We start from the raw sequence: 15,928 nt of genomic DNA on the forward strand, positions 1-15,928 counted from the left end.
AGCAGAAGACATAGAAGCAAATATCAAAATACCTGACCAAAATTTGTTATATGTGATGGAATTAAAGAAATTCTGTCAAGAAGTGAAAAACAGAAATGGAGATAAAATCTGACATCAAAAGAGAAATTGATATTTTCATGAAAAAACGAACATCTTACAGAAGTCATGACAAATACGAAAACCTTCAAGGCAAGACCCAAGAATTTGATAGATAATCAAAACTCTACAGAAGACACATGAACAAGAAAAATTGTTCATAACAACACAAGAAATTAGATACAGATAGGTGTATCAAATTGAGAAGACTTCCAGAAATGAACAATGAAAACTTTTATGAATCACTAACGTCTTGACAGTGAATTAAATAAAATCTTTCAAATTAGCTCTTCAATAACATGAGGAAAAAAAAAGACCTACCCAGGGACATCATAATATATAGGACAAGAATGAGAATCTCCAGAATTGAGAAGCATTTATACAACAGGAATAGTCGATAGTGAAGATAAAGAGATAGGAATCTTTAAGGATATTCCTTCTGAAATCTTGAAAAAACAACAGGTGTATAGATTTTTAACACACCTGTTAACAAAACAAAGAAAAATACAATATATTGATGGGAACTTATTGAAGGGATAACATTCATGTATAGACAAAAAAGATATAAAATCAACACAATACAGAAAGGGAATGTTTTTTGGATGTGGTTGAACAAAGAAACAAGAAAAAAGCTGCTAAAAGGCTCAAAGCAATGTATGGATGCAACTAAAGATAAAATAAGAGCGAGATAATAAAAGGAACAGGAGAGAGCAAGAGATGAAGAAGAAGGATTGGAAGGGCAAGAAGAAAAAGAAGGAGAAGAACAAGAAACCTAAATTTAAAGAATCACAAAACATAGCAATTAAGGCCCAAAGACGGGCCAATGGGCCGAAAAATCTGGTGGGGCCACGCTGGTGCCACTTGTACCAAGGCCGTGGTGAATGCATGTGCTCAGCCCTGATCTCGGCTCTAGAACTCGTCCTCCGCATCTGCTGGAGTTTCTTAGTCCCATCCCTGCTGAGCTCCGGAGGATGCAGAGGGCAAACTCCGGATGACATCTATGCTGGTGGGGGGCTTTCTGCCAGCATATTTGTTCTCTGGGGTTCATCCTCTATGTCCTCTGGAGCTGCCCACCGAGGGCTGACTCCAGATAGGTACCTTTGTGATAGGTACCTGACTGGAGAGAGAATATGGGTTAATGAATGGTTTAGTTTTTCACTTCTTTGGTTTTTTTGTTATGGCATAGTGTGGATAGAAAGTTGAATGACATGTGAGAGTACATTGGCATAGGGGTTACACATGAAATGAAATAGCGGACTGCTCTTGAGGCAAAATTATCATTATTTTGTTGTAGTTTTGAGATCTGATGGGAATAGTGGGACTGAATACTGCCTGTTACCTAAATTTTGTTTCTGGATCAAACGGTTATTGTTTCTTTCAGGCGACAATTGCAGCCAGTCGACAGGCAAATTCTCCAAACACGAGCACCCCTCAGCAGACAGCAACTACACAGGCTTCGGTAAGTAACTTCCTTCTGCCCTTCAGAGATCTCCTGTTCCATGTCTGTTTACTTAGAGAATGACTTGCCTTTTGAATGGCTAACTTTATAGTTGGATTTGGCACTTTGGAGCTTATGAAGAATGTTGGCAGTGATGAACAATATGCGGTGTTGCCAGTTAGGATGGAATAAAAAAAAGGACTGCTCTGTGTGGGGAGAGCTGGTTTGTGTTTGAATGAGAAAACTGAGCAGCAGATATAAAAGAGCAAGCCCCATCCTAATGAGGTGGAAGAGGCTGAAGGAAGGAAGGAAGGAAGGAAGGAAGGAAGGAAGGAAGGAAGGAAATAATAATAATAATAATAATAATATTTATTTATATCCCGCCCCTCTACAAGATGCAATCAAGGCGGCTTACAAAGATTAAAAAACATGTATTCCAAAACCCTCAGTCCCCCTTCTTAAATTACAATTAAACGATATAAGCGTTAAAAAAATACATAAAAATAAAATTTTAAAATATATATATACAGCAAACTATTGACCATTATTAAAGTGCAGTCGAAGATCTTAGAGTTCTTCTGATGGCCGGAGAAACTATTCGGGAAAGGCCTGTCGGAAGAGATCCGTCTTTATAGCTTTTTTAAAGCTGTTTAGGATGGTAATTTGACGGATCTCAACCGGCAGGCCATTCCACAATCTGGGCGTGACAGCTGAGAAAGTCCTTTGGGAGGTCGTGGACAGCCTTGTTTTATAAAGCTGTAGCAAATTCCTCCCTGAGGATCTAAGTGTGTGGGGAGGATTATATGGAAGGAGACGGTCCCGAAGATAGGTTGGACCCAAGCCATTTAGGGCTTTAAAGGTGATAACCAACACCTTGTACTGGGTCCAGAAACTAATGGGCAGCCAGTGAAGTGATTTTAAGATCGGTGTTACATGGTCTCTTCTGGATGTACCAGAGACCAGTCTGGCTGCCATGTTTTGAACTAATTGAAGTTTCCAGACCAAGCACAAGGGTAGCCCCATGTAGAATACATTACAGAAATCAAGGCGTGAGGTTACCAGTGCATGTACTACGGTCTCAGGGTCCCTGATTTCCAGGAAAGGGTGCAGCTGGCGTATCAGTCAAAGCTGATAATAGGCACTCCTGACCTGGTTTGTTATGTGAAGCGATGGACCTAGGAGCACCCCCAGACTGCAAACACAGTCCTTTGAGGGGAGTGTGACTCCTTCCAGGACTGGAGGTTGTATCCCGATACCTGGGTTTGGAGCTGATACTATAAATACCTCATTTTTTTTCTGGATTTAGCTTCCATTTGTTTTCCCCTCATCCAGTCCATTACTGCCTTAAGACAGTCATTGAGAGGACAGACGCCATGTGAAGTCAAAGCCAATGACCGAGAAATGGAGAAATATATCTGGGTGTCATCAGCGTACTGATAACACCCTGCCCCATGCCTCCAGATAATCTCTCACAGCGGCTTCGTGTGAATGTTAAAAAGCATAGGTGACAGGATGGGGCCTTGTGGGACGCCACAATTAAGTTCTTTCCTTGCAGAGCAACTGTCCCCGAGCATCATCCTCTGGAATCTGCCTGAGAGGAAGGAACGGAACCACTGCAATGCAGTGCCTCCAATCCCCAGCCCTTCCAGGCAATTCAACAGGATGTCATGGTCTATTGTGTCAAAAGCCGCTGAGAGGTCTAGTAACACCAACAGGGCCATACTACCCCTGTCGATGCCCAGACGAAGATCATCAGCCATAGCAATCATGGCAGTCTCAACTCCAACTCCCGTCCTAAAGCCAATTTGAAATAGATCTAGATAATCGGTTTCATCCAAGACAGGTTGGAGTTGAAGAGCAACCGCTCTCTCGATCACCTTGCTCAGAAATGGCAATAAAGAGACTGGGTTGTAGTTCTTCATATCCAGGGGGTCAAGGGAAGGTTTTCTCAGGAGTGGCCTAACTGCCGCTTCCTTCAAACAGGATGGAACATGACCCTCCCTAAGAGATACATTGATGATGTCCCTTAAGAACACCCTCAAGGCGTCTCCCCCCTGGACGGCCAGCCACGAAGGGCAAGGGTCAAGTTGTTTTCCTCACTTTACCAAGGAGCTTGTCCATATCATCAGTACTTACAGATTGAAATTGATCCAGTAAAACCACATCAGCGGAGTTGCTGGACACCTCATCAGCTGATTCTGTTGTAACTCCGGCATCCAAGTTGGCTCTTATCTGAGAGATTTTATTTGCAAAGTAGTTGTTAAATGCATCGCAGCAGGCCATTGTCGGGTTAAGTAAAGGGTTCTGCACAGGTGGAACCTGTGTCAGTTCCCTCACCACCCTAAATAGCTCTGCTAGACGAGACTCTGCAGATGCAATACGCTGCACGCATTGCCTCTCTATAGGAACGAAGGAAATTCCTATGATGAGTCCTGTCAGATAAGAGTTGAGTTTTTCGCTAGACGCGCTCTAGTTGTTGTCCAACCTGCTTCATCTTTCTGAGTTCTTCTGTATACCATGGTCGGCAGTTTGAAGTGGGCTGGCAAGGACGCTTGGGAGCAATCGTGTCAATAGCCTTGGTAAGATTGTTATTCCAGGTATTAACCAAAGCTTCGACAGAATCATTGGCATTACCAACCAATGAACCTTCCAAGGCTTTCTGGAATCCAAATAGTTCCATTAGCCTTCGAGGGCGGTCCATTCTAATGGGTCCTCCACCACTGACAGGATGGACAGTTGCTCTGAGTTCAGCCTTGATCAGGAAATGATCCGTCCATGACAGTGGGGAGGTTTTCGTTACCTCCACTCACGGATATTCCTGTTCTGTACTAAAGACCGCATCAAGTGTATGACCAGCCCAATGAGTAGGCCCACTGACCAATTGGGATAGGCCCATGTTTGTCATGGATTCCATGAACTCCTGAGCCATACCTGTAAGATTTGATAGACTGGTCTCGAGTGGGATGTTGAAATCAACCAGAATTAGAAGTCTGGGTGACTCCAACAGAAACTCTGAGACCAGCTGTGTCAGCTTGGTTAGGGAGTCTGTTAGACAACTGGGTGGATGGTATACAGAATCCCCAAATTATCCTTGGTCTTCAGGCTTAGGTACATACACTCGAAGTGGACCGTTTTCAGGACAGGTATCCTGGTCAAGGTAAGGTTGTTTTTGTGAACCAGAGCCACTCCGCCCCCTTGCCCACTTCCCTTTACCTGCTCAATGACTGAGTACCCGGCTGCAAGAGCCTGTGCCCAAGTTATAGCACTGTCCTCTCCCAGCCAGGTCTCAGTAAAGCAAGGAAGGAACTCCATCTGCAGAAAGGGGCTGTTTTTTCTAGCATGTCTGTGTTCAGGGTGATAGAGCTTGTACTTCAGTTGTCTTCTAATGTTGGTATGTAAAGTATAATTGGATGGTGTTGGTTTACATATGTATTTTTACTTTTCCCCAGCTCTTCCCACCCAAATTCCTTTTTTATATATGTAGTGTCCCTGGAGAGAGTTGCATGTGTTGCCGCTCTTCCTTCCCAGTGATTCCTGACCTTGGCTCCATCACCATTTGTTTTCCTGGCTGCGGATGGTTGACTGTTCTTAAGAAAAGACTTGGCATAGGTTGCTCTGGGTTTTTTAACTATCTTACCCTTTTTTATGTTTTGAATTGTTTTAAATTACTTTCAAAGTTATAGGCAAATTAATTTTTGTATGTTTTTATCTATGTTGTGTTTGTTTTAATTTTGTAAGCTGTTTTGAGTCACTGTTCTGGGGGGAAATGGCATGATGATGGAAGTGGTGGTAGTAGCACCAATAGCTTCAGAAGGCTCATCTCTGTATGGACATTTGGTCCATATCGTTTCTGGCCTCTTGGACAGCAGGAGGAAAGGCATCAAATTGGGAGTTATAAATGGCTGGTGGGGTCTGAATAGGTTGGGAGGAGTATGACCTTGTATTTCCTGTCACTTGCAGCTGTTGAAGGTAACTATATTCTGTTAATATAGTTACCTACATCTGTTGCTCTCTTTCATTTCACTTTACAGATTAATTTGGCCACAACATCAGCTGCACAGTTAATCAGCCGTTCACAAAGTGTGAGTTCTCCTAGTACCACCACCTTGACACAATCTGTACTCCTGGGGAATACCACCTCACCACCTCTCAACCAGTCACAAGCTCAGATGTATCTTCGGGTAAGAAATGTAAAAGCATTACTGTCTCCTATCATATATATCTATTTTGCTCTCCTTGCATGTGTTTACACCAGAACTGTTTTTGTTTGTTTGGGCAAGGTGCTGGGGTGAGTTAAGGCCTCCCAATTCCATGAGCTAGATCCATTTCAGTTCTAGGTTCAGACCTGGCTATGGGACAGAGACAGCTTTGGTCGCCTTGGTGTATGACCTACGCAGGGAACTGGGCAAGGAGAATGTGTCCTTGTTGGTCTTGCTGGACCTCTCAGCGGCTTTCGATATCATCGACTATGGTATCCTTCTGGGCTGCCTCTCTGGGATGGGACTATGGGGCCCTGTTATGCAGTGTTTCTGGACCTTATTGGAGGGGCAAACTCAGAAGATCATGTTGGGGAACTCGTATTTTACTCCTTGGCTGCTGTTTTGTGGAGTCTCCCATGGTTCTCTTTTGTCTCCCATGTTATTTAACACCTACATAAAACTGCTGAGAGAGGTTATCCAGAGATATGGGTGTGGTGTCACCAGTATGCGGATGAGACCCAACTTTCTCTCTCCTTTGCATCTGATTCCAAGAAAGCTGTCTCGGTAATGAACCAGTGTCTGCTGTCAGTAATGGACTAGATAAGGGCAAACAAATTGAAACTTAATCCAGACAAGAAAGAGATGTTCCTTGTCAGTCAGAAGGCAGATCAGGGTATAGAGAAAACATGCCGGGTAGCTGTGTTGGCCATTTAACAAATACAAACAAAAATCCATCAATGATACCTTTATTGGCCAACCAAAAAGCACAATATACTTGTTGCAAGCTTTCAAAGCTCCATGGGCGTTTTCATCAAGCAAGATGTTACAAACCAAACAGGAGAAAAAAAGCACCATTGGAGATGTTAGTCAGATGACTGTACAGTTGGCTCTTCTTATACACGGATTTTTTATACACAGATTCAAGCATACACGGTTTGAAAATGTTCAAAAAAATTATAAATTTCAAATATCAAAGCTTGATTTTCCATGTTTTATAAGAGACACCATTTTGCTATGTCATTATATGTAATGGGACTTGGACATACACGGATTTTGTTATACACAGGGGATCTGGGAACCAAACCCCAGCGTATAAGAAGGGTCCACTGTATGTTGTTTCAGTCCTTAGTGAAGTTATTATGATGGGGAGGATATATTTTGCAAGCAGGCTTCTCCTCCTTATGGCCATGTGGCAATAGGAAGATTTTCAAAGTCCAGAAAATTTAAAGTCCATTTGCATCTCAGAACCCCTCTTTTGCAACCCAGTATGTCTGCATTCCAGTGAGGTCACAGGCCTCTTTGTAGGCAGAGAACATGGATTCCTCAAGAAGTCTCCATGTTTTTGCATCAGGAACATTTTGGTGATATAAGCGCAGGACAGACCGTCCAAAAAGGACGGTCTCCCGGCACCTTGCTTTGCTCTGTGGGGAAGCCACAGCCTCCAGACCATGGGTCTTCCCTGCGGAGCAAAAAGAACCTGCAAAAAGTGGGTTCTTCTTGCGGCGCAATTATGACGCCGCAGTGCACCAATGGCGCACTCATGGCGTCATAATGTCGCTGTGATGTGCGGATGCTAAGCGTCCGTCATGTCAAAATGGCGGTGCCCATCTGTACAGGGCGCCACCATTTTGATGCCCTCGTCCCGTGCAAGGGGCGAGGGGTGTCTGGAAGCGCCGCCCTTCGCATGTGATGAGGGCGCACTATAGTGCCCGTCTGTACAGCGCCATAGAGGTAAAACATGAGAATTCACTCCAAATTTAAGAAGAAAAAATTCTCCATCATAACATCTTTAGTAAGAACTGAAAGAACATAAAGGCATCTGACTAACATCTCCAATTGATTTCTTTTTCCTTCTCCTGTTTGGTTTGTCACATCTTGCCTGATGAAGAAGCCCATGGAGCTTTGAAAACTTGCAACAAGTATATTGTGCATTTCGGTGGGCCAATAAAGATATCTCTCAGGGCATAGAGACTTTGTGCTGAATGGAGTTACACTCCTCCTGCAATCTCAAGCTTGTTGCTTGAGTGTCCTGGTCTCAACTCTGGATTCAACTCTGCCCAGGTTTCAGCACTGGCTAGGAGTGCATTTGCACAGCTAAAACTAGTGCACCTGCTGCACCTGTTCCTTGAGACGTCAGATCTGGCTATGGTAATACATGCCTTGATGACATCCTCTTTGGACTACTGTAACACACTCTCTGTGGGACTGCTTTTGGAAACTGTTCAGAAACTACAGCACATTCAAAGTGCCACAGCTAGAATGCAGACCAGAGTCAGTTATAGGGAGCATATAACTCCCTTGTTGAAACAGCTTCACTGGCTGCCAGTTTGTTTTCTGCCACAATTCAAAATGCTAGTCCAGACTATTTGAGAGACCACATCTCCCCATATGAATCTGCCAGAGCCCTAAGATCTTCGGGTGAAGACATTTTCTCACTCGCACCATCTTCACAGTCTTTCTTGGCAAGGACATGAGAGAGAGCCTTCTTGGTGACTGCTCCCACCCTCTGGAACCCTGTTCCATGGGAGGCTAGGCTGACCTCCTCCCTGCTTTCCTTTCCCTGGCAAGTAAAAATCTTTGTATTCAGTCAGGCTTTTTAAAATTTTGACAGGGTGACTTTTATATGGACTGGATGAGAGCAAACAAATTGAAAGTTAATCCTGACAAGACAGAGGTGATCCTGGTCAGTCAGAAGGCAGATCAGGGAATAGGGATACAGCCTGTGTTCCCCTGCAATCTCAGGGGTATATGTTTTAGTTATGTTTTTAGCCTTTGTATATTCGTAATGTTAATTTTATACTGTTTTAACTGGATTATCTTAATTGCTTTTAAATTTTTGTAGTAACATTTTAAAAGTGTTTTTATCTTGTGAGTTGCCTTGGGTCCCTTTTTGGGAGAAAGACAACATAAAAATGAAATAAAATAAAATGAATGAATGAATGAATTGTTCACTTATGAGTTGGCAATCTTTATTCATTTTATTTGAACATTGGTTGAGTCTCAGCTCAGTAGTTCAGTGTAGATGTACTATGGGGAGAGATGATACTGTGAAGGTGTTTGGTTTTCCATGAATCTTAAAGATCCCATGGCACTTAGCATGTGTTTTTATAATGTACTGGAACATAGTTCCATTATTTTAATAACTCGGAGACTCAGGTCATGAATCTATCTTTTAAAATTAGTTTTGGTAAAGTGCTTGTCTGAAATATGATTCCATCTTACCCAGTTTAAATAACCTGATTTGTAATATTTTTTCACCAACTTTTTTCCACAAAATTGAGGGTGTTTGAAGGAAAAAAAGCCATAATCATAATATAGATAGATAAGAAATAGGCTTCTGGCTTGCTTCCTCCACTTCCCCTTCTGTATTCCTTCTTTAAGTTTTAGCTGCAACATAACTGAATTGTTTTATCTACTTGGCCTCAGATTTTTAATCTTATAATTAATTAATGAATCCATTATCTTGAATGTAGGCCTCAAGTGTGACAGATCTGTTTCTCAGTTGATCCTCGTCCTGCCAGCCACTCATTGTTGACACCCACAAACCCATAGATATTTATCTCTAGGTAATCTAGTAGGACAGTGTGGTGTAGTGGCCTGAGTGTTGGACTAGGACTCCAGGAGATAAGAGTCTGAATACCTACTTGGCTATGCAAACCCAATGAGTATTTTGGGCAAGTCACACTCTCAATCCCAGGTGATGGCAATGGCTCATCCCTGCTGAACAAAACGTGCCAAGAAAATCAGATGATAGGGTCACCATAAATTGGAAATGACTTGAAGGCACACAATAACAGTCTTATGTTATTGGCCTAGAAAGGGGAAAGAGTGGTGACACAGCCTTTCAAAATAAGTTAACTTCTGCTTTCTGTCTCCTGCAAAATGGCTGCAGCGAAGAGAATACTGCCGAGACGGGATGAGTATCTGTTGGAGACGCTAGGGCCCATGACACATTATAACCTGTTTGCTTGTGGTTCGCTTTCTTTCCTCCTTTCTCTCCCTTTTACTCTTCCCGTCTCCATACTGCCTAACCCTCCCCCAACAGCCGCAGCTGGGGAACCTGTTGCAGGTGAACCGAACTTTGGGCCGCAATGTACCTCTTACTTCCCAGCTCATCCTGATGCCTAACGGGGCTGTGGCTGCTGTTCAGCAGGAAGTTCCACCCACTCATTCTCCTGGGGTCCACACAGACACGGACCAGGTCAGTGACACCCTCTTCCGGGGTTCCCACGACCAGCCTGGCCTGTCCCAGTTTTGGGTGTGTCCCTTTAGCCCCATTTTTCTGTGAGTAGAGCATTACATTTGTGCTATACTCAAGGGTTCTTGGCAGCACCCAGTCAGAAATGGTTTCATTTTTGCAGTTGGCTTATGTAAGCTAGTCAGCTGTACTTTTTCAAGTCTATTATCCTCCAAAGCTACTTCCTCATCCTTTCAGCCACTAATTGTTGACACCCATAAACCCATTGGTATTTCTCTCTATGTAATCTAGTAGGACAGTGTGGTGTAGTGGCTTGAGTTTTGGACTAGGACTCCTGGAGATAAGAGGCAGAATTCCTACTTCACTATGTAAACCCAATGGGTACTCTGGGCAAGTCACACTCTCAATCGCAAGTGATGGCAATGGTTCATCCCTGCTGATCAAAATGTGCCAAGAAAATCGGATGGTAGGGTCACCATAAGTCGGAAATGACTTGAAGGCACATGATAACTGTCTTAGGTTACTGGTCTAGAAAGGGAGAGACACAGCTTTTCAAAATAACGTGTGTCCACACTAACAAGAACACAAACTATTTACTGCTTAGTATTAACTAGTGTTTCTGATTCAACAAGTAGTAGCCCAAACCAAAAAAAGAGAGAAGATCTGAGCTGAAGAAATCAGAAATCCCTGCCTTCTCCATGATAGGGGATTCTCCAAGAAACAATGTGGGGCAGGGAGAGTGATTTGGTAAGGCAAAGCAAACTGGTACAAGTGGTTTTGTGTTTGTAGTGGTCAGACTGTAGACCATGATTTCTGAGGACCTACAACATGGCTTAGGCTCCCTCTGTATCTGGCTGGTGGTTCCATGTCTTATCCTGTCCTTTTGTCTGTCCCAGTATTTCTTGGAATGCTTAGAGGTATTTCTACCTATTTCTATCTGCATATATTTTCTCTCTGTATCTATTTTCTTTCTTAACTAGTGTTAACTCTGCCAAAAGTCAGCTTCATGTTATCCCAGAAGTACAGTAGAAGGAAAATATACAAGTGATAATTATCAAATAGGCAAAGTGAATATCAACTTTTCCAGTGGAGGATGGGCAAGGAGGAGAAAAAAGAGTTCAGTTTGTGATGGAGGAATATAGAGGCAGTGGACACTAGAATGCTTATAACACAAGGAGATTGCTTGGGCTGAGTCAAAAGCCATACTGGGGAGGGCTTTTCTTAAAGCTCCACCCAGAAAGTGCCATGTGATCTTTAACTTGACTCCAAATGAGAAGAAGGGAGCTGAAGTTAAAATTTTGTCCAAAGGATTGATTCTGTCTCTTTAAACAACAACAACAACAATTCAGTCCTCACTCTGTAGTACCTTGTAACACTGGCCAGTACTAATTATTGGACACACAAAAAGAAGCAAAGCAGCAACAATTTCAAAGAGCTACTTTCAGAATGTCTTTAAGTGTGTTCAATTTTATTGCAAATCAAGACAAAATAGATTTCAAGGGTTTTTTGCCTCTTGTAACCTGGTTCCCCTTCCTTTGTTTCCCTCCCCCCAGGTGCAGAATTTGGCTGTCAGAAATCAGCAGACCTCAGCAGCTAATGCCCAGCTCCAGGCTTCTGCTCCAAAGGCTGCTTTACCAGGGAATTCCCAATCATCAGTACTACCACAGGCCACCCATTCTGGCCAGACTTTGACAGTGACACAAGCTTCTTCAGGCAATGTAGGGCAGTCTCTAAATCTCAGCCAAGGAGCAGCGGGAAATAATGGCATTTCTGGAGGTTTAGTATCATCTGTGGGGAATCATACTGCCTCTGGCTTGAGTCAGACAGCCTCATCTGTTCCAGGAGGTAGCTGCCAAAGGAAAGGTACTGGTGTAGTTCAGCCTTTACCTGTAGCTTCTGCTGCCCATGCAGTGACTGTGAGCCAGGGAAGTCAGACCGAAGCAGAAAATGCAGCAGCAAAGAAGGCTGAAGCAGATGGCAATGGTCAGCAGACTGTGGGTATGAATCTGACCCGGACAGGTACACCAGCCCCAAGCCAGACTTTGATCAGTTCTGGTAAGTGAAAGTGGACACTTAAGAGCCTCTCTTGGCTGCTTGGTACCTTAAGCCGTTTGTTCAATAACCAGTCTCACTGTCATGACAGTTGTGTTCCCTTTTCAGGTGCCACAGGGAAGATTGGTTGTAATACATTTTGGTTTATTAGTTATGTTTCATGGGGCTTGCAGCTGGGAGGGGAAGAGCTCACTTGCAGGCTTCTTGTCTGGGAATCAGGTGCTCAGGAGAAGGAAGACCTGTGGGCTGTTATATTTTCTTCATTCTAGGTTGGTGGTTATTCATGTGATGTGGATCATCCACATTTGACTTCTTTTGAGTCAGATGGCTTGTCCTAGCTTATACTGCCTGGATGTGGATAACCAAGGCCTAAGGCAGGCATTTCATCCATCCTTCCTGTGATTTATATTCCTTTTGGTTAATGTGATTGGACCATAGACCCTCTAATTTCAAAGCATGTGTTCTCCCGCTGGGCTGTGGTCATACTCATCCATAAGATAATGGCATTTGTTTGCTTCCATTTGTTGTTTTCTTGGACTCTGCCTTTCCCTCTCTTCCCCAGATTATAAACTGGAGGCAGGAATCTGGCATCATTTGGTTAATTGAATTTAAGATGGCACACACCCTGATGGTGATGTATAATTTTTCTTGTTCCTTACAGCCACGTACACTCAAATCCAGCCTCACTCCCTGATCCAGCAGCAGCAGCAGATTCACCTCCAGAAGCAAGTTGTGATCCAGCAGCAAATTGCCATCCATCACCAGCAACAGTTTCAGCATCGCCAGTCTCAGCTCTTGCACACTGCCACACACCTCCAACTAGCGCAGCAACAGCACCAGCAAGCTCCATCTTTGACACAGCAACAGCAACAGCAAGGGCCAGCTCAGGTTCAGCAGCCGACCCAACCTCTCCAGAGCCAGCAGCCGGCCCAGACTCTTGTTGTCCAGCCCATGCTTCAGTCACAGCCTCAACCAGTGCAGCTTCAGCAGGACAGTCTTTGCCAGGGAGCCACAAAGTCACCTATTCCTATTCAGTCCAAACCCCCAATTGCTCCACTCAAGGCTCCCCAATTTGGTGCTGCCAAAATGTCTGCATCCCAGCAGCCCCCACCTCACATCCCAGTACAAGTGGTAGGTAGCCGCCAGCAGGGCTCTGCCCAGGCTCAGGCACTGGGTCTTCCCCAATTGAACACGGCTGTGCAGGCTCCTCGGGGCTTGCCTGCTGTAGTCCAGCCAGTGTCCCAGGCGCACACAGCCTCCTCAGTGTCACAGAGCTCATCTGCCTCATTTTCTTGTTCTCCACCTCTCCTACAAGAAGCCCCTCCTCCACTCTCGTCTGGAGTCAGCGTAGCCCAGGTCCAAGGGACAACACAGGTAAAGAGCACTGCTTCGTCTCCAGTCATGGCCCAGGCACCACCAGCAGCATACTATGTGCAACCTGTCCAATTACCAGTAAGTGATGCCATTGTTGAGGAGTGAGTAGCGGGGATGAATGGGGTTTGTATTTACCTGCACATGATTCACATGGTGGCTCAGCAGTTAAGATGCTGACTGATGATTGCAAGATCAGTAGCTTGGCAGTAAAAGGCCCAAGCGCCCTGTGATGGAGTGAGCCCCTGTCACAAGTCCCAGCTTCTGCCAACCTAGCAGTTCAAAAGCATATAAAAGTAAAAGTAGACAAATGGGTACCATTTTAATGTGAAAGTAACAGCGTTCTGTGTCATCATGCTGGCCACATGATCATGGAGTTATCTTTGCACAATGCTGATCCTTTGGCTTAGTAAGAGAGATGAGCCTCATCCCCTACACTCAGACATGACTAGACAGTCATGCCAGAGGAGAAACCTTTACTTTTTATGCATAATATATGATCTGTTCAACCAGCCAGAGTCATGGGCATGATCCTGTATGGTGATTGCATAACGTAAATGGATACCAGTGTAACTGTGCTAGAAGTACAATACCTCAGAGTTTTACTGTGCCACAGTTATGCAACTGATGGCAACACCACTGTGTGCTTGCCCGTTTTACAATGATTACGGCACTTTTTAAAAACATTCTAGAAAGTGCTATAACTTGAAAGTAATTCCTTTCACCATGAGTAGCTCAGCCCTGTGCATCACTGGGCATGTGGAACACGCATTGGAACACACTCCCTCGGAGTGTAGTGGAGTCTCCTTTCTTGGAAGTCTTTAAGCAGAGGCTGGATGGCATTTATCGGGGATGCTTTGACTGTGATTTCCTGCATGGCAGGGGGTTGGACTGGATGGCTCTTGTGGTCTCTTCCAACTCTATGATTCTATGTGTCATCATCTGCCAGTTGGAGCTACCTGGGACCCTGTCTTAGCATCTGTGGGTGGATTCAGATAGGGAAAATTATAGTAATTGTGCTTGGTAACATACTGATATTAAAATTCTCTATTTATATGATACATGCAGATATCCAGAGTTATTGGTAATCCTTCCTTGGGTCCAATGCCATTAGCATTTTTTCCCTTTGCAAGATAAAAGATACATCAACCCAGTTTTTTGGGGTAACTTTTGGGGCATAAATTTCTTGACTTATAGTCAAATATATACGGTAGTTCTAAATGCAGTTACTTGTTTAGGGCATGTGTTTTGCTGTGATCTCTTGCTCCTTTTTTGTTCCATATCGGTGACATTCTGCCTCACTAGCAGAGTATCCCCCCGGCCACATTATCAGCCATATTTTCTGGCTGATATGTGTGTGCACAGCCCTGTAGACCATAGGAACTGTTAGGTAGAAGAAACAGCAGCTTGGAGAAAACATGCTGTTGCAGTTAGGTTTGTCAACACAACATGCAGAAATCAGTGTTTGGATAGACATGAGCCATCTGTGTTTATTTTATTTTATCCAGGAAGGGTAGTGAACAGGAGACATATCTTTTGAGTGCAGGAATAAGTAAGTTCCATAGAAGTCAGTGGATTGTTTCTTCAGAGGCATTCAGCAATGGAAAGCATGAGGCTTTTTTACTGACGCAAAGCAGAAATGTTTTTGCAGTTACACCTGTCATGGGTAGAACTTTTCCTCCCTACTTTTCCTACCCCACTGTGACCTAATTTAAATTGCAGTCCTAAAGAGTATTCACATGGGGGTAATTAATGTGACTTCTGAGAAGAAATGTGTTGGACTGTATTGCATAAAAGTTAAAAAGTCTAAGAGTATTGAAAAAGAAGTACAGTGAGCCCTCTATCAGCAGGAGTTCAGTTCTGGGCCCTCCTGCAAATGCAAATACCAAAATAAAAATAAAAATAAAAAAATAAAATAAAAAATGCAGATGATCATGCCTCATATTGTTCAGTGTTGGTGATGTGAATGTGCACACTTCAGCATGTGTGCATTTACATCACCATCATTGAATAATATGGGATGTGGCTGGTCAAAACTGTGAATCATATGTCCAATGATATGGTGGGCCCACTGTTCCTAAAAGTGAAATGGAGGAAGCAGTTCTTACTCTAGGGAGGATTACATCAGGCATAACAATATATCTTGCCACCATGTATCTTGGATGTGATGATGTTTGGCAAGGGGGCAGAATTGTGGGCAACATCGGTAGTAGCATAACCATAGGCTTATTCACATTGCCAACCACTCCCACTTTGAGAAGTGAAGCAATTGAAAGATGTGTTGTAGGAACAAGATTTTCAAGATACGTACGTGGATTTCTGCAGTAGTTTAAAATGAAACTTTTTAACAACATCCTAGAAATAAATAGGGAAAAGGGAAAATTCACAACCAAGGGCCATGTGAATTTGTCTTGTATGACCTTTCTTTATGTGTGTGGCACTGTATCGAGTATTCATATCTACACTGGCCACCTGAGCCAACAGATTTTGGCTGTTGGGTTAAAGAGAAACATTCTGGGAGAAAAGCAGATAGTCATCATAGACACATGCTGCTAGGAAGTTGTTCCCAAAGCA

General features: G+C 43.6%; 1 protein-coding gene across 9 annotated transcripts in view; it reads left to right on the plus strand.

Annotated features, from left to right (window-relative positions):
• Positions 1–15,928, plus strand: part of PHC1 (polyhomeotic homolog 1) — a 65,119-nt gene that overhangs the window by 35,448 nt on the left and 13,743 nt on the right. For 6 of the 9 annotated variants that reach the window (XM_089489153.1, XM_089489151.1, XM_089489155.1 and 3 more), the window contains 5 exons: positions 1,478–1,555; positions 5,566–5,715; positions 9,779–9,934; positions 11,485–11,986; positions 12,645–13,435. In XM_089489153.1, the coding sequence (XP_089345279.1) occupies positions 1,478–1,555; positions 5,566–5,715; positions 9,779–9,934; positions 11,485–11,986; positions 12,645–13,435 (1,677 nt within the window). The remainder of the gene's footprint in view (positions 1–1,477; positions 1,556–5,565; positions 5,716–9,778; positions 9,935–11,484; positions 11,987–12,644; positions 13,436–15,928) is intronic. The other 3 variants (XM_089489154.1, XM_089489156.1, XM_089489159.1) reach the window with 3 other exon arrangements.

The sequence above is a fragment of the Sceloporus occidentalis genome, unplaced genomic scaffold, assembly GCF_023333645.1.
Source record: "Sceloporus occidentalis isolate IW3139 unplaced genomic scaffold, rSceOcc1.0.p SCAF_1, whole genome shotgun sequence".
NCBI lineage: Eukaryota > Metazoa > Chordata > Lepidosauria > Squamata > Phrynosomatidae > Sceloporus > Sceloporus occidentalis.